Source organism: Adiantum capillus-veneris, chromosome 29 (genome assembly GCF_014529385.1).
Source record: "Adiantum capillus-veneris isolate H3 chromosome 29, ASM1452938v2, whole genome shotgun sequence".
In the NCBI taxonomy this organism is placed as follows: domain Eukaryota; kingdom Viridiplantae; phylum Streptophyta; class Polypodiopsida; order Polypodiales; family Pteridaceae; genus Adiantum; species Adiantum capillus-veneris.
In genome coordinates, this window is record NC_140959.1 from 125,285,193 (window position 1) to 125,309,363 (window position 24,171).

General features: G+C 43.5%; 1 protein-coding gene across 1 annotated transcript; it reads right to left on the bottom strand.

Annotated features, from left to right (window-relative positions):
• Positions 1-225: 225 nt before the first annotated feature.
• On the bottom strand, positions 226-21,358 carry PGM (phosphoglucomutase). Its single transcript, XM_086505306.1, has 22 exons — positions 21,038-21,358; positions 5,708-5,773; positions 5,573-5,617; positions 5,401-5,493; positions 5,263-5,315; positions 5,132-5,183; positions 4,980-5,048; positions 3,581-3,649; positions 3,357-3,479; positions 3,196-3,248; positions 2,981-3,059; positions 2,810-2,874; positions 2,661-2,728; positions 2,424-2,542; positions 2,267-2,341; positions 2,068-2,183; positions 1,718-1,859; positions 1,216-1,297; positions 999-1,045; positions 836-913; positions 647-752; positions 226-561 (listed from the first exon to the last, which is right to left on the bottom strand). The coding sequence occupies exons 1-22, from the start codon at positions 21,275-21,277 to the stop codon at positions 494-496; spliced, it is 1,908 nt and encodes a 635-aa protein (XP_086361432.1). The 5' UTR covers positions 21,278-21,358; the 3' UTR covers positions 226-493.
• Positions 21,359-24,171: the final 2,813 nt, after the last annotated feature.

The window sequence follows — 24,171 nt, forward strand, 5'->3', positions numbered from 1 at the left end:
GGGGGGGGGGGGGGGGGGGAGAGAGAGAGTGGCACGAGGGGCTGTAGGGGCAGAGAGAGAGAGAGAGAGAGAGAGCTTAACTGTAATACTTAATCTCAATCACACTATACCAAACACCATCTATGGGCCAAAAAAAACTATGGTGTGGCACAACATTGAGTCGGACTCCGATTGCGATGAAACTTTGCAAACAACCCGTAACCATCAACATGGCACACTCACATCTAGGAGAAGTAATACCTCACAGGTATTGAACTTTGCATTCTGGCGGAAATATATATTGTGTTCAAAGCACCAAGGCTGTGCTCAGTCTCTTATCACTGGAGAGATTTACAAAACTCTACTGGTAAAAGGAACTATAGTGGTTCTCACTATTCTGCATTTGATATGGCATGGTTGGAGAGCCCCGAACATTTGGCACCAAACATTGATCACATGTACGCAGGTACTGTACCAGTCTCTTCAACTTTCAGTCCTCTAGCAAAGGGGTCTTTTAGGTGATTACTGTTGGCTTCTCACGTCCTGTGAATTCCCTAAGTTCGGACAAGGACAGCGCAACATCTGCACGATCATGAAGACCACATTAAAGGAGCCTAGAAAACACTAGGCTTATCCACAACAATGTAAGGAACTGAATTGGACTTACCAATTAAAGGCTTCAATGCAACCTGCGCATCTAAATCATGCTTAGAAGCATCTGATTCATACTGCTCTACATAGATCCTGATCGTTGCACCAGCAGACCCCGTGCCCTTTAGAACAAGGTGGAAAAAATGGTTAATAGGTAATTTAAAATTCGGCCATAAAGAGTGCCTCGCAGCATGCTCAAACTTACAGAAAGTCGAAAAATGATCCGTGAACCATCAGAAAAGACAAATCGAATTCCTTGCTTGGCAGCAACACTTCCATCCACCTACCCAGGGGCAAGAGGCAAACGTTTAAGATGGTATCAAGGAACAGTACAACAAAAGATACTACGACAAAAAGAAAAAGCATACCGGATCTGTGTAAGAAAAATCGTCTGCCAGTTTTAAAGTGTAGTTTCCTGTGAATTTGTGCGTTAGTGATGATGCTTTCTAAAGTGATAGCTAAAGTTACAAAACCACACTCTCTTCTGCACTTGCATGGCAATAAAGTTACCAATTAGCATATAACCTATTTAAAGGACTGAAATGGTGAGGAAAATGACAAACTGACCAGACTTTGCATACTAACCAAAAGTTGCCCCAGACTTGCTGTTTGCAATGACAGATCGAAGATGTTCCATCATGTTATTAGCTCCTTCTGACTCGCATTCCTACAGGGAGGATTTGAGTTTGAGCAAAGGTGGATAGGTACAATAAGTACGGTACAAAAAAAGATGTTTAAAAACGTTGTGCATTATGGCTAATCAATACCAGTATGAAAAATTCGTTAAATATTGAATACAAATAGATGTACTTTTCTACTTATGCATATGCTTGCATACATGTAAATGCATGTATACATGCTATACGCACATGTGTCCATGCATGTATACATCATATGTACACAACCCTAGATACATGCATGTATACACGCATGTATTATTGTGTGAGCATATAAATAACAACCAGTTATGTACTGAATACTGGTGCGGTATTGGATGATTGACATTTGAAATGCAACCTTGGAACTTTGAGCTTGAAGTGGTTACAAGAAACAAGATTGTCGAAGTATACGAGACAAAAATGCCTACCTCATAATCATATCTAGAAAAGAAATTGCGACCATAGACTCCCCAGTGCTCTTTTGCAACGTCAGCAACTGAAACCAGAGATTCTCCAGCCTTTTTATCTTTGTTCTTATGAGCCAATATAGACAACCATGCAAGTACAGCCCTGCAAAGAGGAGGAGAAAGATGACTACATATTACGACCACAACAAAAGTTGCCAAGGGGTTTATCTTGACATAGGGGACAAGTGCATCAGGTCAAACCTTTCACAGCAAGACCAAAATTCAAAAACGATACTAAAGTTTTCTTCATAGTGGAGATATCTGTAACAAAAAAACCTACATTAACTGACACCATGATTCGTAACGCTTACCAAATACCATCTTTTTCTCGAATGTGATCAGACCCTGTTCCGAAGCTTTCTTCCCCACAGATAGAAAGTTTCCCAGCATCCATTAAATTGCCAAAAAATTTCCAGCCAGTGGGCACCTAAATTTACATCCTTAGCATAAACTGGGCACAAGTATAATGATAGAATAATGCAAAATGTTGCTTTGCACAAAAAGAATTACTTCAAAAAAGGGAAGCTTCAACTTTTCAGCAACTCGATCAAGTGCAGCACTTGTAGGCATAGACCTTGCTAAACCCTGAGCAACAAAAGTTCCAAAGCTAAGACTACAGACCAAGACTGAGCCCTTATATTTGAAAAATTCTGGTTCTGCACACCACCTTAGGTCCATCCTTAAAGTAAGGGATTGCAGCCTGCGCATTTGCTGCAATCATGGCTACTGAGTCAGATGGCGTAATGAAAAAGTTGTTTCCTAGGATCATATTTCGATCACCATCACCTGAATGTTATATGATAAAAGGAATTACTTTGACTGCAAAGGCTGTTCCTAAGAGAGACACAAGCCTCTATAGTCAGAAAAAAATCCATGACCAAACAATATCATACATCCAGCTTACCATCACTTGCTGCACCAAAATCTGGAGCATCTGACTCGTACATAATTTTGACCAGCTCCTCAGCATAGCTGACAATAAACAAACACCACACTCCATTAAGATTTCTTCCGTTTTCAAAATTCCGAAGCAAGAGATGTTTGACTTCCTACGTGAGGTTTGGATCAGGATGACCCCCACCAAAATCTTCCAGAGGTGTACCATTCATGATAGAATCCTGCATGAATCAAAATTAATAACTAGCTAAAGACTTGATGGCAAAGATTCTCATTTAAAAATGATAACAAAGACCTTCTCGAGCAAATCAAAAGTCTGAAATAAACCTCTCTGGCACCTAATCTCTCCACAAAAATTGGCCTGGCATATGCTCCCGTAATAGCGTGCATTGCATCAAACTTGAATCTATGGAGATGAAAAATCAGTTAATAAGATGGCATTCACAGGGCTTTAAGAAAAATTATCTTGAAAAAGGTTATGTACACAATGCTATTCAAGCAGCACGGGAAAAGTTGGGCAATAATGAAACCAAGAAGCATACCTGAAATCTGGATGGGTCAAAAAACTTTTCAGCAGGCTGAAGTCAAAGACAGTCTACACGGACAGTTAACAAACCGTTACAAATGCAAAAATTTTGGGTGCGCGCAAAGGAAGACTTTAAGAGTTGTAGAAAGATTACTGATTGAACAATAGATGGATTACCTCAAGCAACTCAAGGTAGTCTGATACAGGATCAACCACCTCAACGGTAAAGTTTCCAAACTTTGTGGTGCCCAACTTTGACAAATCAACATCTGGAATCTGAGCTGTTTTGATCTCCGAGATCTGCACTTTCGAACACCTTCAATTGTTACAAAGCATAAAACATTTTGGACATTATCTAAATAAGAAAAAGCAACCATAAAATCTGCACACGTAATACTTACAGACAAAGTGTTGCCATAGATTTTGTCAGTGATGGACTCAGGGGCTGGTTGGCCACTACTATAATTAAACTGGATTGATAAAGCAACAGGTTGAAAAATAAGAGCATTTGTAGAGAAAGAAAGAGATGGACTCCAAAACAAACAAGATCAAAGTAATCATGCCTAAACCAGTTCCACTTCTAAAAGTAACATAAACTCCACCACACAGTCAATATGAACTAAACCATACAGTTATGCGCCCTTGTTGCAACCCTTGTGCCAAAAGCCCCGGGCACCCTACACACCTGTCCACCCTGAGCTGCCTGCTGCCACATACCATGCAGATTTTATTTTGTTTTCCTGTGTGCACCCCCCCCCCCCCCCCCCCCCCCCCCCACCCCAACACACACACACACATCGACCCAAAACTCCCTTTTCCCTTTCTGTCGTCTCTTCCCTTTTGAGAGGCAGGTCATCATCTCTCGCCTTCTTGCACCTGCTAACCCCTGGGGGAAGCTCGGGCCAGGTTCTTCATATATTTTGCGAGCCAGACATTGTCTCTTTATGCTTGGCATGAGCCTCCTTATGCACAGTTGCACGGTTTCTTGGATTTTCTCAAGGGGAATCTTCTGTCCCGGTGAACAGGTGCTAGAGAGTTGAATAGGTGGGTGCAAGTTTTTTAAAGCAATAGCTATCAAATTTTCGAACATGTTTTTTAGAGCAATTGCGATTCGCTATCAATGATAATCCACCTTGCACATGTTTCCTAGAAGCCAAAACAAAACCAAGAGAAAATATTCTAGTGTGTGTCCAAGTGTGTGAGTAGATGTGCCTGTGTGTCTTCATGTGTGAGCTGCACATAAGTGTGCAAAAGCTGAAAGAGTCAAAAAGTAAGAACTTCTGGATCTGTTTCCTGGTACTACAAGGTCTATTGCGGCTTAAGAGGAAGTTAAAGCTCCAGGTACCCATGCTTCTTTAACAACAGGGTAATAAAGAATGTTCTTTTGTGGACTTACATTCTATCAGCATTTTCTCTTCTCTCATTTACATTGGTTGATTGTGAAAGAGATTACTACTGTTAGCCTCCAAAAGGTGGACAACTCATGTTGCTTAACCCAGAAGTCTTTCCGGAGATGTTTGCAGAAAGAAGGGCCAAAGCCAAGCAAAGGAAAAGAGAAGCAGGGCTGAGGAAAAGTCAAAAAGGTTTGGTTAACGCCAAGAACCCACTTTTTGATTTGGCACACAATGATTAGAAGGCTCTTCAATGTCAACAATACGAACAGAATTAGGACAATCCTAGGATCATTTGATCAATCAAAGCAATTTCCAAGTAAAACTACAGTTTAGTATTACCAACAATTAAGATCTTTCAAGACACCTTGCGTGAAATTCCTCAGTGATATGTTAATAAGATCATTACCTTGATACCCCAATCATACTTGGGCCCTCCTGGATTGTGGCTTGCACTCATAATGAAGCCTCCATTTGCCTACAACAGGAAAACCTAATCATACCACTATGTGATCAAAATACAGTCTTGCTGTGAAGAAAACCAAGCGCACATCGTTTCACCTTTTGTTCTCTAATAATGGCAGAAACTGCTGGAGTTGAAATCATTCCATCCCTACAACAGCATTTCAAACAGAGTTTCAATCACACGTATACATGCCCTCAATAAGGCGGTAATTTAGCATACAATGTACCTTCCCACGAGCACCTTACCAACACCATTCCCAGCAGCAATTTTGATGATGATCTGTTGTGAATATGAAAGATTCCAATGTCAGGTTAGCTTCACAGAACCCCATCATGCTGAAAGTTGAAGCAATCAATAACAGCACCTGTGAAGCCTCTATATTGAAATATCGACCGTCACCACCTAGCACAAGCACACCACCCTCATAGTCTTCTGGAGGCAAAGAGTCAAACAAAGCCTGTTCAGCAAACCCTGTTATCAGTGAGCATTCTGCTTTTTTATCCTTCTTTAGTCTGTACACATTCAGAAAACATTACCTGAATCCAGTTTCCGAGGTAGTTTGGTTCTTGGAATACTTTCACCTGTAAATGACCATGAGCCATTTAAATACTCTTCACTGCAGGTCAAATCAAAAAAGTAGTACTAAAACAATTCTAAATTATAAAAATTACCTTCTTCCTCAGGCCGCTGGTGCCTGTCTTCTGTCCTTCAAATGGCTTTGTTGGCACAGCTGTGACCTGTTGGAAACAGACATGCTTCTAAAATAAACTAGATGAACCCATAAAGCGTATAGATTCCCCTCTCCTTTGTAAGATCACATAACAATGCTCAGAGCTGAAAACAATAAGCATGTTTCTTGTGAAGAATTAGCATGCAAAGCATGTCAAAGTTGACCTATAAGGCAAATCAGAAACATTCCACAATTTGCTATTATGCCACGAAGGCAAATAAAAAAGAAAACAAAAACTTGCTTCAAAAGATCTCAAGCACGATGAGCTACTCTCATACAAGGCGTCACAATCTTAAGAAAATAGATGAAGTAGATCATGAAGTTGTAGTGTGGTTTGGCTGATCCGGTGGAGAGTGTATGAACGCCCGTATGATAGCTTTTCCTCCTCTGTATATTACCATTTGCCAGTTATCTTGCCTTACTAACCTTTTTCAATTATGAAGCTCTATTCTAATCATTATGCTTGAGAAAATCCTAGCACATAAGGAAAAGAAAGTGACGGGTAAGCCGGCCTGGAAATACTTGGTCAATCAGCAATATCCTGCTCTTGATGAGAATTGGATGGATGGAAGAGGACTTGGCAGATACTCAGCCGTTAAGAGCTTTACCTTCAGGCTTTTGGATTGGCAATGACCATTCCAAGAGTGCACCTCGATTCAACAATTGAATCTGGTGCAATGTGAGCTGCACCAAGAGAGGAGTCACTCCACTCCTTCACATCAACACCAATGAGGAGTAGAGTCACCCATTTTGTGTCTAACATTTTGGGGGTACCGATGTGCTGATGTTAGTCTACCTGGTAGCTACATATGATGTGTACATTTATTTTGCCATCATATGTGATGTTACGGTCGGATATCTATTGTATGATTGAATAGCTAGAACAAATGACAAGAATTCTTTTCAAATTGTAGTATGCTTGTTTTGAGTCATTGGTATCAAAGCTTTGTGATTTTGCACTAATCTACTAAAAAAATTCCTCTCTAGTGTTTAAGTGTGTTGTAGTGTTTCAGCCAAGGACGCTTCTCTCACTCGGGGAACTCCAGGACCTACCATTGCACGTAGGACTGTGCAGCGTAGGAAATGCACACACTTTATATTGGGGGTTACAGTTAAGGTGCGCCTACGAGAGGGTAATTGACTTGGTGTGCGTGCTCAACCACCTCGACATAAAGAAATCCTAGCATGGATATTTTCAATCATAACTTCTTTGACATGACAGATCGCATCATTGAAGACATGCATTTGAAACATAAAGATGTTGATTGCGAGTATCACTATTTGTTCCAAAGCTAATACGCTGATCTGGATGGCGCCTTCCTTTGTCGTCATAAGTCTTGGCATTGTTTGCACAACCATCTCTCCCATCTCCTTGGAGAATTCCATCATTCCAGAAGAGGCATCTTCTTAGCAATCGGTAGCCATAAATCCGGAGCCAAAGGGTTCCAATACGAGGCAACCACCGCGAAAGTTTGCAAGCATTGTAAGCCTAGATTCGCAACCACACCCGTTGCAAAGACGAGGATTCATCTAGAGCTTCCATCATACGGCAATCTGGTCGAAGCCTCAAGAGGAGCCTCTAGCTTTGAGGAGTTATTTGGCCGTTTCATGAGACGACCTACAGAGGAGTTGGGACAGCAAATGCTTGTCGGTAACCAACAAGGGAATCATTGATCCAGGAGACAGTCCATTGGTTGCAAGTAGATGTAACATCACCATCCCTATCTTTTGGACATTTCCACATCACCCATGGGAGCCTCTCTCAAAAGTAGCCGTGGAGGAAATCATCTAGAAGAATTCATTTGAGATCATCTTATGGCATCCATCCAGTTCGGTACCCATATCTCACCTTAAGCAGGAGGAGATTTCACATGCACATTGCTCGGTGTGCCACGTGGACATGCTTCATCGACTTCCAGAGCCAATTTTGCACTTGTCCCTAGATAGGAGTGTCTAGAATCCTAGGAGGATTAGTACCGGCAAAAAAAAAAAAATCTTCGACACACTAGAGGGCCCACAGGGGGAGGTGCTTATCCCTTCCAAATATTAGCCATGTTACATGGTCGGGCAAGGGACGCGTACCATCGGGCAAGAGCCATGCGTAAGCATCACCATGGCCACCTAATTGATACACCACGTGCTGGGAACGACAAAGAGAACTCGTAGCAACCAACTAGGAACCTCCTCCTCAGGTGACCCACCCGAGGAGGAGGATGCACTCGAGTGTCCAAGGGCAAGAGCCCTAGCACCGTGAACACCAAGTGAGCACAAGGTGTCCCTCTAGAGTATGACCCAGCGGGGGATTTGAACCCACAACCCGTAGGTTGAGAGGCCAAAGCCTTACCATTAGACCAACTCTTTGGGGATTAGACCAACTCTTTGGGGACTAGTACCGGCAACTTTGTGAGTCTGTTCACACAAATGCATGTCCGCACGAGTCCATTAGATTAAGTTTTCCAAATTTGGAACCTTCTTGCATAAATGGTTTGTACAAGCGTTTTGACAGATGTTATTACACTTGGGTGGGCATCTGCTGGGTGGGCCTCTGGCATGACAAGCATGTAGGTCTAGGTTGGAGGAACGTGTCGGTCCAGTCTGTTCGCCAAATGGGTCACGAATAGTAAGTTATCATCACAAACTCGCATGTGCGGCACATTTTTACATTGTTCTGACTTGGCACTCCCTACCTGGCAACTCAAATTCACTATAAAAGAAGCCCTTGGCCTAGCGTTTTCCATCAGATCAAGTAGCGCCATCCAAGAGCCCAACATTTTGCACAACAGCCCCGGCATTTTGGCATCAGAAAATCAGCCCAGCGTTTTCAGTTTTCAACCCTTCTTCTCGCCGGAAACAGCCCGGATCTGATAACGCTAGCCCCATCTGCAACCCCTTGGAAAATCAGCAGTCATCGAGCCTCTCTCCCGACCATTCCCTTGCCGCATCAAGTGCTCAAATCATTGCCCATCAATTGATCAATCATCAGATGCGTTTTCAGCCCTGTTCTTCGCGACAGATTAGTTGCGTTTTATTTGTCTACATTTTGCGTGTCAGATCTCAACCCTTGATTCCTCCCACATCGGGAGCACAAATCAGCCCCAACTCTACCCATGGCCATCAAAAACCCACGGATCCAAAGGTGCATCAAATCAGCCCCGGATGTGCTTCATTTTGAAGAGTTACCACGGCAACATTCCCTATTCGAGTCAATAGAGTCTGCATTGAGGTATTCCATGTGTGTACATTCCATTTACGCAACAAAAGCAAATACCACATCGGCAATGTTGTGGGGGGTCCTTTGTGAGATGAGCAACGGAAAGAGTGAGCCACGCGCGCCGAAAAACGCTAGAGGGGGGGGGGGGAGAGAGAGAGAGAGAGAGAGAGAGAGAGAGAGAGAGAGAGAGAGAGAACACAAGTGCTCTGCAAATGATGCTCTCAATACACAATCTGTGTGACTAAAAGACCCTAAGCATTCTATTTATAGAATCTTAGGCTGAGGTAGGGCAAAAATGTGTAACTCGTGCAAAAAACATAAAAGCCCAAAAATGGCTAAAAATGTGTGCACCTAGCCCAGCTCAGAAAATGACCAGCCGAACACGTGCTAAAAGTGCAATCTACATGATGTACGATGGGTGGCCAACCCGGGACAATCACTAGCCGTACAAAATGGCGAAGCAACGGTGGTGTAACTCTAACACCCCCTCTCAGCATCGGATGCTGAGACAACACAGAGGAGTTGAAGGTGAGAAGCCAAAGTCCGCTGAGGTACAGCCTTCGTGAAGATGTCTACTACATTGTCCGCTGTAGGAACATACTCCAAATGAAGATCTCCAGTCAAAACCCGCTCCCATAGTGGTGCATGTTACAAGACACAACAAACAGCGCCGCTGAGCACTCCCCTGAGACAAACGGTCTGCAGTATGAAGCTACTCAACGACTACCTTGTCACTCCCCCCCCCCCCCCCCCCCAAATAACCTAAAAAGGTTCGGGCCATGAGCTCAAAGGACTGTACAACCAAACGCTTCCCAGATCGCAGTCTGCATCGCTTGGAGGTTCGAGCATACAACCAAACGCTTCCCAGGCATCGGCCTACGTTGTTCGGAGGTTTTCTAGCATACAACGGAACGCTCCACAGACATCGGCCTACGTCGTTCCGAGGTTTTCAAACATACAACGAAACGCTCTCCAGGCATCGAGACCTACGTCGTTCCGAGGTTCAAACAATACCAAATAGTATTTCTCACTTCTCCACCCGGGAGTAAAATCACCAATTATTGAAACCAATATTTAAAACCAGAGTCAAACAATTCAAATCGGCACCAAGACAGGTTTAAAACAGATAGCATCCATTTCAAACAAACTTCAAACAATACTTTCTCAAACAATGTTCAAAAGTATCTAACTAGAAAACAACTAGAGAGGTCATTCAGGGCTTTGTTTGAACACCCGAACTTTGAGGACAACTCGCTTTCCCTTTTGCATCATGGTGATGGTTCGGTTCCGAACCTGGAGAGTTGCATCATTCTTGTCGTGCCAGGGCCCGCCCAAGAGAACGTCGCAATTGCCCAACTTCATAATGTGGAAATCGGCTTTTCCATGATAATCTTGTAGTCACTGGAAGAGCACCAATGAGTGGTACCACTTTTTGAGTTTGCCCCGTGGCTAGCTCAGCTTCAATTTCTCTGCCCTCTACATCATAATCAAAGTGCATCTGCTTCAAGAATTCTGGATGGATGAAGTTCTCCATAGCTCCGGGGTCAAAGAAAATAAGGGCTTTCAAGCCGTTGACTTTTCCATAAGCTCTGCATAATTCGTTAAAATTCTCGAGGTATATACCATAAATATCGGGTACTAGTCCAATAGCAGGTCTAGCCCTCTTGGCCGGAGGTGGCCCCGGAGATCTATTTGATGTAGGAGCAGAAGGTTGCACTGAGGACGTCGAGGCTCGCTCAGGACATGTATTGAACGTATGCCCTGTTTGGAAACATTCGAAGCATCAGCCTTCTTGTAACAAGGCATCTTGTTGACGTTGTGTCAGACGAGGTCGTTGAGGTTGGTTTTCACGGAATTCTCGAGAATTTGTTCGTTCTTGCCAAGAGTTCTCGTTAGTGGCCGGAGGTTCTTCTGTGGTAAACTCCAACTTTCCTTTCATGAGCTTGTAGCCGACCGCGGCATGGTCCATAAGCTCTTGCATGATAGAGACTTGCTTGAAGAGACAATATTCCTGCAATGGTGATGGTAGTCCAATGGTGTAGCGTTCGCACTGGTCCTCCAAGGAAATGAACTTAAAGGACACCGGAAGGTACATGTCGAGAAACCTTTGGTTATAGTCGTCCATAATTTTGGTGGCAAGCACTTTCAAGTTGCCCCACTCTGCCAAAATCTGGCCTTCAAAGATCGAAGACGTGCAAAAACTGTCTTGAAAGCTTGCCAAGTCCTTGGAGCATGCGGTTGTGTCACGATTGAACTCCACCATTGCATAGCATTATCGTTAAGAAATCCCGCTGCTCGAGAAATCTTGGATTCTTTTGTGTAGTTCCCCAAAGCATAGATGTTGTCGAAGTGTTGTAGGAAGTGCAATGCTTTCTTGCGATCTTTCACCCCGGAAAAAGTGAGAAATTTGACTCTCATGCCGCGATCTTTGAAATCTTTGGGTTGGTTAGGCGCATATCCCGGATATGGATAATAAGGGTATCCATAAGGGCTCCAACCATTGTAGCTTGGTGACAGTGGTGGTGGTGGTGGTGGAGGTGGGGGCAATGGCGGTTGCACTAGATCAAGGTCAAATGGCTGCACCATATTCCTGAAAACTCCCTCAATCGGAACAGATGGCTGAGAAGGTTGCCGGTTGGAAGCTCTTGTACTTTCTGATGCCGGAGGAGGAGGTACCACTTGGGACATCAGAGGGGGTAACATGTGGTTCAAAAATTGTTGAAAACTTGCAGCATCCGAAGATTCTGTTGAGGATGCCGCGAAAGAATGTCGTGAAGCTTGTTGAGCAAAAACTGCAAATATTCTGTTGAATCCATGAGTTCCATGTCTTGGGTTCTTTATGGCTTATGCCCTGTAAGACACGGCGATGAAGACAGGAGCGCGCTCGATGCGTGATGAAGTAAGGATGGGAATGGCTAATAAGTCCGGGGTCGAGACCCGAAGATACTTCGAGTAAAATTCCAATAGCTATGTCTGCTCTTTTGTAGGATCGGTATGCTTTCAGAAAAGCACACGCCTGATGCTCTGATACCACTGTCACAAGACGAGCACCACGTGCCAATAGAAATGAACAGACTGAACAAACTTTTAGCACTTCAATAACAACTGAATTGAGAGAGAGAGAGAGACAACACGCGACATGGAGTGGCGGAATTCCACCCCAGAGAGTATTGGCCCCAAACCTTGGCGCCCCTTTCGGTATTTCTTTATATTGCATCAACACAGTACAAGCCGGTACTCGAGACTCTGCACCTTCTCCAAGAAGCATGCTAGAGAATGAGCCCATGGCCTCATATTTAAAGGCCCTAGGCCCCAAAAGCAGTTTACATGAAAAGCCTTCAAACTTAAAAGCTTCTGCCAAAAAGCTGCCAACGTAAACCACGGAATTCCGTACAATTGTCGGCACCAAAACGCGAAAATCCGTACGCCCTGCCACGTCAGCACTGTCAGTGTGATTTTCGAAAACTGCCACATCATCAGATGCGGGTTCTGCTTTATTTTAATCCTTTATGTCACTTGGGGCCCCATCGGACGGGGTCCCCATAAGTTGGTAGGACTTCTTCTTCTGTTACTTGTTCTTCTTAGGGTTTAGGCCCCTCGGCCGACATCTGCAAGTTGGCTCCATTCTTCATGGCTTTGACACGTCAGCAGTTTGTGACGGTGAAATCATTCAACCATTCCCAGAGTCGATGGTAGGCAATAATTGTGCGGACTTGTGTCCTCCGCACAAAATAGTTGTGTAAATCCAACTTCTTCTCCTCAGCAAACTGGGTGAGGGCATAATTGTTGGATGTAGCGTTGGCAGATGCCGACGTAGTCGCAGAAGTGGAAGTGGCCGTAGTCGCAGAAGACGTAGTGGCCCCCTTCTAGGACTGTTGTTGTTGTCCCTTCTTCTTCGGAGTCGACATGTTGCGTGCTCAAAGAGAAGTCCCAAAGGTAGATCGATAAGATCGCAAGTCGATGAAGGTACCGTTCCCAAGGCTGTAGCAGTCCAAGATAACCACACGGACAACTACCGGATGGTGTCCTGACGAGCAAGGGATGGTTCAACCGCACAAGAGGTAAAAATTCAGCGTGCTGTCCGCCCAAAAAACGCTGCTAAGGGTGCTGAAAATGCTGTTGTAATAGAGATTTTCAGCGTGCCTGTACACCACCGGTCGGTGCGGGAGTGTCGCGGAGTGTCAGAGGAGAGGGTTCTCGCACTTTTCAGCCGTCGAGGGGCTGAAAACAGAGAAAAAACAGCAAGTAATAAGTACCGAAAATGGTGCGGATTGGGTGTAGATACCTGTCCAAGGTGTAGATCTGCAAGTTCCAAGCAGTGTAAAAGACTCATCGGTGTTGACAGCCGCTCCCGTAGGTGCACAAGATCAGCATTTTGTGAAAAACGCCGCAAATCACCAAAAACGCCAGCAAAGCATGAAACGCAGCAAGATCTGCAAAACATAGAAGCTGTCCAAAAACGCTAGGGTTTGCAAAAACACCAGCAGATTTTGGTGCCGGTTTTGGTGCGATTCTGTTGTAGGAGGAAAGTGCTAGGAAGAGGGATGCAGATCAAGGCTTCAAATGCAAAAACGCTGGCTGTTCTTGCAAGAAAACGCTAGGCTGAAAAACGTTGATCAGCGTTTTTGAGATCCACCGCGATGGAAATCAGTAGAAGTGCTAGCGCTAGCCTCAGGAGGAGAGATCGATGCAGATTCTCCGCTTCTTGGCGACTGATACCATGTGAGAGTGAGCAACAGAAAGAGTATGAGCCACGCGCACCGAAAACGTTGGAGAGAGAGAGAGAGAGAGAGAGAGAGAGAGAGAGAGAGAGAGAGAGAGAGAAATGAAACGAAATGTTATATTAACATCTTCAAAAGGCCAATGACCTATGAGACCAAAGCGTTACAATGTGGTGAATTTGATACAAAGTCACTGTAACAAAATGAAATGACAAAATGATAAAATGATAGAATAAAAGTACTATGGGATCCTAAACTGGTAGGTGTGAACTAAGTAGCTAGCTGGGATAGCTAAATCACAAGTCACAAGAAATCCAGCATCAGTCGTTGGCGGATCTCATCAATCTCCTCCATGGAGAGTAGTCTGACCGGGCGTCGTGCATATCGGGCCAAAGTGATCCGAATCCTCTGATGTAGCCTCCGTCGATGTTGTGTAGTCCTTCGTAATCGTGGGTGTTTGGATCTCCCCAACTCAGTCGCTCGATCGATCAATGTGCCTCTGGTGTGAAGCGACAAGATCTGCTGTGGTAGTAGCTCCTCCAGGTGTCCAGTGTCTGCTCTAAAGAAGTCTGTGATGTGTCTCTGAGACTGGCTAGCCTCTCCTCTCATCAGGCTCTCTCTATGTCTGCGCAACTCGAGCAGGAACAAACCCAAGCATCTCTGGTCCTCGTACCTCATGACTCTGGAGAGTGGTCCAAAGCTTAGTGCAGTATTTAAGGTGATTTTGTCACAAGACGGGCACCACGTGCCAATAGAAAAGAAGAGACTGAACAGACTTTTAGCACTTCAATAACAACTGATATGAAAGAGAGAGAGAGAGCACATGCGACACGGAGTGGCGGAATTCCACCCCAGAGAGTATTGGACCCAAACCTTGGCGCCCCTTTCGTTATTTCTTTATATTGCATCAACACAGTATAAGCCGGTACTCCAAACTCTGCACCTTCTCCAGGAAGCATGCCAAAGAATGAGCCCTAACCTCGTATTTAAAGGCCCTAGGCCCCAAAAGCAGTTTACATGAAAAGCCTTCAAACTCAAAAGCATCTGGTCCAATAGCAATGCTCAAAAGCTGTCAGCATAAATCATGAAAATCCACGTCAACAATCAACGCAAAACGCGAAAATCCGTACAGTCTGTCACGTCATCACGTCAGCGCAAAATCAAGGTTTCCCGTACAGCTACCACGTCATCAATCCATGCATGTGCGTGTGGGTCTTGCTTTATTTTAATGCCTTTATGTCACTTGGACCCATCACAGTCCCCTAAGTTGGTAGGACTTCTTCTTCTGTTGTTGCTTGTTCTTCTTAGGGTTTAGGTCCCTCATCCGAGATCTGCAAGTTGGCTCCATTCTTCAGGGCTTGACACATCAACAATTTGTGACATCCCCCCTTCTTGAAAGAAAGTAATCGTCTGCGATTATAGCATATCTGAAAACAACTAAAGTTAGCTCAAAAATTTCCGAGAGTCATTCCGAGGGACAATCAGTTTGCTCTTTTTTTTTGTTAAGGAGTTGGCTTCTCCTTTCGGCTCTTTTGATCAAGGAGTTGGCTTCTCCTTTCGTTCAAATTGGAACTCTTGATATTCGGGCATAGTAAAATTAGCCATCACACCCAGACCGCACTGATCTTCCACAGGTATTACTAAAATTACATACCCAGGCAATCTCATCCAATTAAATATATTCAGTGGTTGGCAGATCACAATGCAGCACAAATGCTCACATATGCATGTCACAAGACATAGAAACATAAAGTCGCTGATGAACACTCCTCCTGCATAACCTAACAAGGTCCGGGCCGGGAGATATTCAATGACTCCCTCATCACTCCTCCCGCATAACCTAAAAAGGTCCGGGCCGAGAGATATAGAGGCCTTTTACAACCAAACATCCCCCAGACCACAGCCTGCGTCGTTTGGAGGTGCTGAGAGTAACCACTGCTCAGACTTCTTAATACTCCTCCCGCATAACCATCCAGGTCCGGTCCGGGCCGTAAGTCACAACAACAATATTTTTCAAGCATACATTGAAACGCTCCCCAGACATCCCGTCAGCGTTGTTCGGAGGTTTTCTAGCATACAACGAAACGCTCCCCAGACATCCCGTCTGCGTCGTTCCGAGGTCCAAGCAAAACCAAAGCAACATTTCTCACTACTCCACCCGGGAGTAAAAATCAACAATCAATGAAACTAGTATTAAAACCAGAGTCAAACATTTCAAATCGGTACCAAAATAGGTTCAAAACAGATACCATCCATTTCAAACAAATTCCAAACAAGATCATCAAACAAGTTCTCAAAACAGATTTCAAACTTAAAAAGCAATCTCGACATCAACCGAGCTAGAAAAGTCGACTAACTTTCCATCCTGAAACCTACACCAAAAAAATTAGGGTTAGGTTCCTTCCATAATGTCGTAGCTAACCATACCATGGTTCATAAGCTCTTGGACAGACAGTGTTCCTGTGGCGGTGATGGTAGTCCCAAGACATAGCAGTCACATAGGACCTCCGAGGTTATTAACAAGAGACACCTGCTAAGATGTCTAGAAATTTCAAATTATGATCTGCTAGGGTTTCCATGGCAAGCATTTCAAGATACCACACTCTGCCAAAAGTTGCACTCCAAAGGAAGATGTCAGAAACCATATAACTTCCGGCAAAAATTTTCTTGAAGTCCCTAGAGTGTGCCGCTTGATCACCATTTGCATGGAACTGCCTTTGAGAAAAACACTGACTCGAAAAATCTTGGATCCTTCTCTTGCAAGTGATCTTTTTGGCTTATGCCTTGTAAGACATGAGCGGTGAAGACGGGAGCGCGCCCGATGCGCGATGAAGTAAGGGTGGGAGTGGCAAATAAGTCTGGGGTCAGAGCACGAAGACAAAATTTCCAATGAGCTATGGAAGTGCGATCTTGCTCTGTCTGCTCTTTTGAAGGATCGATATGCTTTCAGAAAACCACACGCCCGATGCTTTGATACCACTGTCACAAGACGAGCACCACATGCCAATAGAAAAGAGCGGACTGAACAGACTTTTAGCACTTCAATAACAACTGATATGAAAGAGAGAGAGAGAGAGAGCACACGCGACACGAAGTGACGGAATTCCACCCCAGAGAGTATTGGCCCCAAACCTTGGCGCCCCTTTCGATATTTCTTTATATTGCATCAACATAGTACAAGCCGATACTCCAGACTCCGCACCTTCTCCAAGAAGCATGCCAGAGCATGAGCCCTAACCGCATATTTAAAGGCCCTAGGCCCCAAAAGCAATTTATATGAAAAGCCTTCAAACTCAAAAGCATCTGGTCCAAAAGCAATGCTCAAAAGCTGCCAACCTGAATCACGGAAATCCGTACAACTGCCACGTCAACAGTTAGCGCAAAACGCGAAAATCGGTACAATCTACTTCGTCGTCATGTCAGCGCAAAATCAAGGTTTTTTGTACAACTGCCACGTCATCAGTGCACGCATGTGTGGGTCTTGCTTTATTTTAATGCCTTTATGTCACTTGGGCCCCATTGGATGGGGTCCCATAAGTTGGTAGGACTTCTTCTCTTGTTGTTGCTTGTTCTTCTTAAAGTTTAGACCCCTCGGCCGGAATCTGCAAGTTGGCTCCATTCTTCAGGGTTGACACGTCAACAGTTTGTGACAGATTCTCTCTCGTGTGTCGTGCCGAATTCCAGACTTGGGGTGTCCAAGTTTGTTACATCCAAAACTGGAAAACCTAATCTAATGGACTTGTCCACATGCAGGTCCTGCAAACAGGCTCACAAAACTATCGGTACTAATCCTCCTAGGATTCTAGACACTCCTATCTAGCAAGAAGGGAAAAACTGGCTCTGGAAGTCGATAAAGCATGTCCAAGAGGCACACAAAACCATGTGTGTGATATTCCCTCTTGCTTAAGGTGAGGTACACGTACCGACCTGCATGGCCTCCTTGTATGAGGCTAGCAAATCTGAATCATCGTTGAAAAATTCCTCGTCTACCCAAGCATCTTCATGTGTCCCTCGATCCTTGAATTTGAGGAAATGTTGCTTTGCTTCCTTCTTATTGTGGAACTGAAAGTGAAGCATTGAAAAACGCTTTGGCTTGATGACTTTTGACTAGAACAATGATCTCCGGTGGTTCTTCTTTTGGATTCCTCCTTGGAAGTCCACCCTTGTGGCAACGACTAGTCGGGTCCACTTTGAAAACTGTATGTGCCTCCTATAGACGCTCCAAAGGAATGGCCATGTGAGGTCGCAGCTTCCAAAATTTGATCACCCTTATCTTCAGTGCCCTAAAATCCACACAAAACTGAAATATAGTTTGGTTTCCCACAAACAAAGAGAATTGGTTACCCAAAAGACCGTACCTTGGGAGGGCGAAGCCTCCCAAACAATAAGTCACCTAATATTGGCTTCTCTTTATCTGACTCATAAGATAAAATTTTACCTACATGTTCCGCGTCATGCAATTGATCAGAGACAATGTCCAAGGTCGATGGAGATGGCGTGTAGGGGAATGATTATCCTTGGAAAGTCCCAGCCTCAGGTAATGGTAACTCTTCCTCTAATGACTCGTCTATGAACAAGAATTCTAATGGAATGGTAACAATAACAAGAACTCTTCCAATCCTTCTTCTGAATCTATTTCTCCATCTCAATCTCAAGCAAAGACCGATAAATCTAAGGATAAAGGAAAATTTGATAAACCTTAACTCACACCTGATGAAAAGATTGTTGAAGGAGTTTTAGGTGGTCAATTAAGTGACAAAGAACAAGCATTATACGCAAAGGAAAGATGGGTGGTTTCATTGTCACGTAGTAGATCACATGAAAAGGGAGTGTCCTAAGAAAGAATCTCAAAAGAAAACCTCTACTGCGTCAACTTATAACTCTACCCCTCAAGTGAATGCTATGAGTGTGGTAGAGCAAGAAGCTAAGCAAGAGAGGACTTTCGAAGAGGATGACCTCAAAAAATGTTATGGACATGTAAATGGGCAAAGGGTCATTGTGTTGTTTGATTCTGGAAGTTCTCATGATGTCATAAATGCATCTCTTGTGAAACGTGCACGTCTTCAGGCTTCTCCCATCCCCACCCTAATGATATCACATTTTGCAAGTTTAGAGACTATAAACGACGAGTGAATTGGGTTTGTTGAATGATTGATTTGACATCATGACATTTTTGATATATCGAAGCATCCATGCCTTCAGAGAACCCCTGTAAGTGGTTTTGCAAGTTCAAGCCCATTATTGATTGGGAGAAGCTAACGTTTCTTATCCATCAAAGATAATGTGCCGCAGCCCGTCCTCGTTCGAGGCGAGAGCGGTATTCCCTCTCATCTCTCACGGCCAGGAAAACAAAGAGCTATGTCGAGGAGCCCAAGCGACGGTCATTTATGTCAACCCCACATCAAGGAACTTGGGTATTCCTTACAGGTTCAGTGAAGGTTTGTCAAGGTCAATTCTCATCCCTTTTACCAGAGTTTGAAGCCGACTTTAATCTAGAGCCTAATCAAGGAGTCTCTACAGAGAGTGCAGAGAGGACGGAACACCGAGCTACGGTTTAGGGTAGAGTCTTGGCAATGAGCATTGATTAGTTGTCACTTTGTGGCATTGTAATTTGAGATTTTATCATCATACACGTCAAGGATATTGTGTTTGAAGTACATGTACATAATAATGAATATTGTGTAATTATTCGTGTACAAATCGCAAGTGGAAAGTCACTTAATTTATATTCGAGGTAGGTAGGTCTCTCTAATCAGCTATAGGTGATAGTTTATATGTCTGTAGGCTTTTATTGCGAAATTCTTGTTTTTCTCTATTTATTAGAGTATTTTTACCAATGGTGCGTACTTTTACATACCTAAAACCCCGATCCGTACAGGATTGTGTACCTAACATACCGAATACATACCATATATGGTTCAACCTTGTTTACTTAAGAGATCTCTCTCTCCACTTCTCTCTCTAGCAATTCAATAAAGAACCATAAAAAACGCAAGGTTAACAACAAAGGAATTTGTTATGTGTGATTGCTCAATTCTACCTATTCTCTCAACTCCATTGCATTTCATTGAAATTGTATCAACACTCTTGTTGCTTGAGTAGAAAGCACAAATAAGATGTATAAATCTTGATTTTGCTCTATGCAAATCTTGTATTTATGTATGTATGTGATTCTGGTTCAAAGCACGCGATTCCGGTTGAATGTAGTTATTGATGTGCAAGGATTAGTCATGCTTTGAACCTCCATTGAGTAAACCCCTCGTGTTTCCATTCCATGAAAGTTGCCATTTCGAAGTGTCCTTCCTAGAATGTCGTTTCCAGTTTGGAAAATTTTTAAGCAACACAAATATATAGTGAACAAGAAGCCTTATTTCTTTCTTTTTAAAAGAAAAACGCAAGTGTAGCTTTGGCAAGAGACCAAATCACCCTCATCTTTTATGCAAGCTTTGGCATGTACTGTTTTACATAAAAAGCATGCAGATGCCCTAAAGGGCCTCCTTGACCAAAGAAAAGAAGTAGCTGCTCAATTTAGGTGTTTGATTGTAAAATACAAGAGCCACCACTTCTGGACCTTTGATCTGGTGTACGCAAAGCCACACTGCCTACTAAAAACGTTGGTCTAACAAACATGCCCTGCTGTCAAATACTTAGGCTGGATACACACCAAATGCATGCCTGCCCGTCACTTTTGGGGATGGGCACGCATGCATTACACATTAGTATAATTATATTTTTTTTAAAGCGAGGCCTATGTCAGCTGGTGCTTATAGCCTATTGGTTTAATGCTGTGACGTGCGTGAGCTTCTGGAAGATCAATCCATGCCCCTTTAACAGGGGGTCGAGGCTGTTCATTTTCTTGTCCGCTGCCCATTTTGTGCACCCAATCATCTTCTACCGCCTGGCTTCCACATCCGCAAGCTTGGGCAAAGCAGCCTTACTTATACTATGAAGGATCTATGCCTCTACCATGTGCTGCACTTTGCTTTATATAGCACGCACTTATTACAAACAAATCAACATGGTTATATACATTGACCCTGTGCAACCATGCAAGTTCTCGAGTCATCAATCAAGTAGAAATACTTCGCAAAATCCTCACATGCTTTGCAGTTTGTACTGAGTTCTTTGCACATTCACCAAGCATGTCAGCATGCATCGTTGTTTAGTAAATGACAATTAAAACAACAATGTTACGCAACCGTAGTGCCCATTTCCCAAGGGGCACTCTTTGCATGCAAACAAAAGTAGAGAGTGCATTCATAACCAGTGATACCAAAGAGAGACGGGAAGACAGCATATATAACCAGTGACACAAGAGATAAGAGGGGTGAAGAGGGACCTGAAAACCTCCTTGTTCCGCAATCGCAGGGGCTGCAGAGCTAGCAAAAAAAAGTCTGTGCGCAGGCGGATGGCAGGGTAGAGAGTAGAAGGAGAGCTCCGGGCGATGAGGGTAACTTCCATGCCGAGACACAGGATAAAGGGCCAAACGGCCAGACGAATTAAACGACGTCGAAGAAAATGATAGTGCTGAGGACGACGAAGATGAGGAAGGGCAAGTGCATTGCCACAGTAGCGCCATGGAAGCTTGCAAAAGGACAGCGGCCCCCGCTGCTTTCTTTGAATGGATGATGATGATGATGAAAAATAGGAATGATGACAATGCATAGGCCTAGGAACGTCGAACCTCTTTTGCCTTCCCAATGCCACACTACCCCAAATGTTGCCACGTGGCTTTTCTTGTCTCCCTTTTTCTATCCGCAGAAAATGGTCACGTTAAAAAGCGAGGGTGACTTTAACGTGAACTCACGAGTCACAATGCCACGTAGCCGAACAAAAAATTCGAATCTTTTTGCTAGTCATACTGGGTTGGCCTTGCCATAGCAATTTGTGTGAATGACACTGAATGAAGTTAGGGCATCACAGATGTACCTGATTCACTTGTTAGGTGTGGTCGATTATCTTTTGTGATATATTGTCTACTACTACGGCCGGCCGCCTTCGGCGGCCTCTCTCTCTCCCCCTCTCTCTCCCTCTTTATCGCGTGCGAACGGGCTTTTTCTAGTTTGGACTTTAGCCTTCAGGTTGCAGATTGCGACACGTGTAAAGGACTCCCCCTTCCGCCATATTATGTTAGTAGATGTAGCACCTTACTTCAAACCATGATCTAGCATATGGACATTCATCTTGTTTCAATTTGGTCGCAATTGATGCCCTAGCTTTTGGTCGTTTGCATCCTAGCCTTGCACACCTTGAGATACTCATCTGGAGACCTATCTAGTATCTTGGAGCAAGTACTCCGTAAAAAGCAATTTTACAAACATACAATATTTTTTGGAATTTAACTCCATTTTCTTAAATTTTCCAAGTGGATTTTCTCCTTCTCCCCCTCCCTTCAACCAGCAATTTTGATTTTTTAACCGGCTCAAGGCTAAGCTATGGCACACTTTTCCCAAACATTGCATGGAGCATATAGAGGTAACAAAAATTTGTAGCCATCAAAGCTTGAAGAATTATATGAAAAGTGATATCAAAATTCACAAGTCAAGGTAGATTGCTGACTTGGTTCAAGTTAGATAGATCTTCATATTACAACCAATTATGTCATATTGTGTGATCCATTCTCTATGTAGCTCATTACTTCAAACCATGATCTAGCATATGGACGTTCATCATGTTTCAATCTAGTTGCAAATGATGCCCTAGATTTTGGTCGCTTGCATCTTAGCCTTGCACGCCTTGAGATACTCATCTTGAGACCTATCCAATATCATGGACCATAATAGAGAAAACAAAACTTTGTAGCCATCAAAACTTGAAGAATTATATGAAAAGCAATATCAAGATTCACAAGTCAAGGTAGATTGCTGACTTGGTTCGAGTTGGACAGATAATGTCATATTGTGTGATCCATTCTCTACTTAGCCTACGACACTCTCCTCTTTTTTTTAAAAAAAAGTTTCATAGCTGCTCTGCCACATAGCATCTTCACCCATTAGCAAGCTCTTGCCCCATGTCTCCTCGCACCCACTTGTCATCCCTTTCCCTTTTTCCATTTCATTCAAAGGGGAGATCTTCCAAGATACCCCCTCATGAAGCATGTCAAAAACATTTGTGACACCTACTAGGTGCAAATAATGGACCTTGATTTCTTGTTGATATGGAGTCATGTTCCTTGCTTTGGAAATGTTACCGTTGTGAATATGTATGCTTTCTCTTTAATAACTAGTGGATTTCTTATTCACTAATGAGCATTGCCTAATCTTTCTAGTTAGTGTATGTATGCACATTCATTAGTTTAATTTTTTTCTTTTATATAAATAATTGGAGATTGAATCTCTCCTTAATCTCAAGCCTCAGAGTCGTAGAAGAATTTGACCAAGGTGTGAATTGAACTGCTCCCAACACACAAAGGTTCACAAAATCAATGAGAATTTCTAAAATCATTGCCAAGAGCTATTTTTCTACCACCATTAGACATAGCATACTCAACCACCTCACCATATTAGGGCCAAATCATGGCCATCAAACTTGGCCAAACCAGTGCTAAAATCAATAGCACTCTAATTCTTCATCACTCACACAATTATCTACAACATATTGGGAGCATCTTCGGGTTGGTAACTTTGGGAGGCATCTAAAGTTGCTCACACAATCTACATATGCACCATCTTGGCATTATTGCTAGCCCATGTGCAAACTATCATAACCTTTGGGAGGCATCTAAAGATGCTCACACAATCTACTTATGCACCATCTTGGTATTATTGCTCGCCCATGTGAAGACTATCATAACCTCATCATAAATGGAATATGTGGTGGGTCTACACACATTTTGTGCACATGCAGAGCACACCATCCTCAGACTTTGAATCCTTGATTCTTTGACAACCCTCTTTACGAGCACCACAAGTCAACAAATAGCTTTTTACGACGTTTCTCAATGGCAAGAACAACAGACAGCTTGTCCATCAATAACATGGGTGCATCTATTTTCACGTGAGAGATCTTACTTTGCATGATACCATGATCCATTGAGACACTTTGTAGCTTGTGTGTCATAGTGTATGTGACTTGAGTAGCTAGTGTCACATGGCTTGTGTGGCAGTGGTCTCTATGGTGTTGGTCATTGGTCGTCATTAGTCCAACTCCCAAGGGGAGATTTGTTGAGCATGGTCTTTGTCCTGTCCATCAAATTTGTGTGCACCATCTCTTGTCAAGTCATAGCCTATGTAACACCATGGGATAGTATGTATAGCTCTCTAGTTAAGATGATGATATACATGGTGAGGTTTCACCCCATGATGTCACCCTCTATAACGAATGCCCATACAAGAGGCTTGCAATTTCTCTTTTCTAATGAATACTATTCATTTGAGTCTACATATCTCTTCGAGTACGCACATGCGCGCACGCACACACAACATGAATGCTACACTTACAAAACCACTAGAACCTACAACAACGTGATGGTGT

What these genes read in the sequence shown, in the direction of transcription:
- PGM (XM_086505306.1), bottom strand. Translation starts at nt 21,277, where the DNA reads ATGGCGCTACTGTGGCAATGCACTTGCCCTTCCTCATCTTCGTCGTCC. An exon ending in ACTTTAAGGATGGACCTAAG is followed by an intron (nt 2,342 to 2,423) that starts GTGGTGTGCAGA and finishes TTTGTTGCTCAG; the next exon opens with GGTTTAGCAAGGTCTATGCC. An exon ending in TTTCTAGATATGATTATGAG is followed by an intron (nt 1,298 to 1,717) that starts GTAGGCATTTTT and finishes TCCTCCCTGTAG; the next exon opens with GAATGCGAGTCAGAAGGAGC.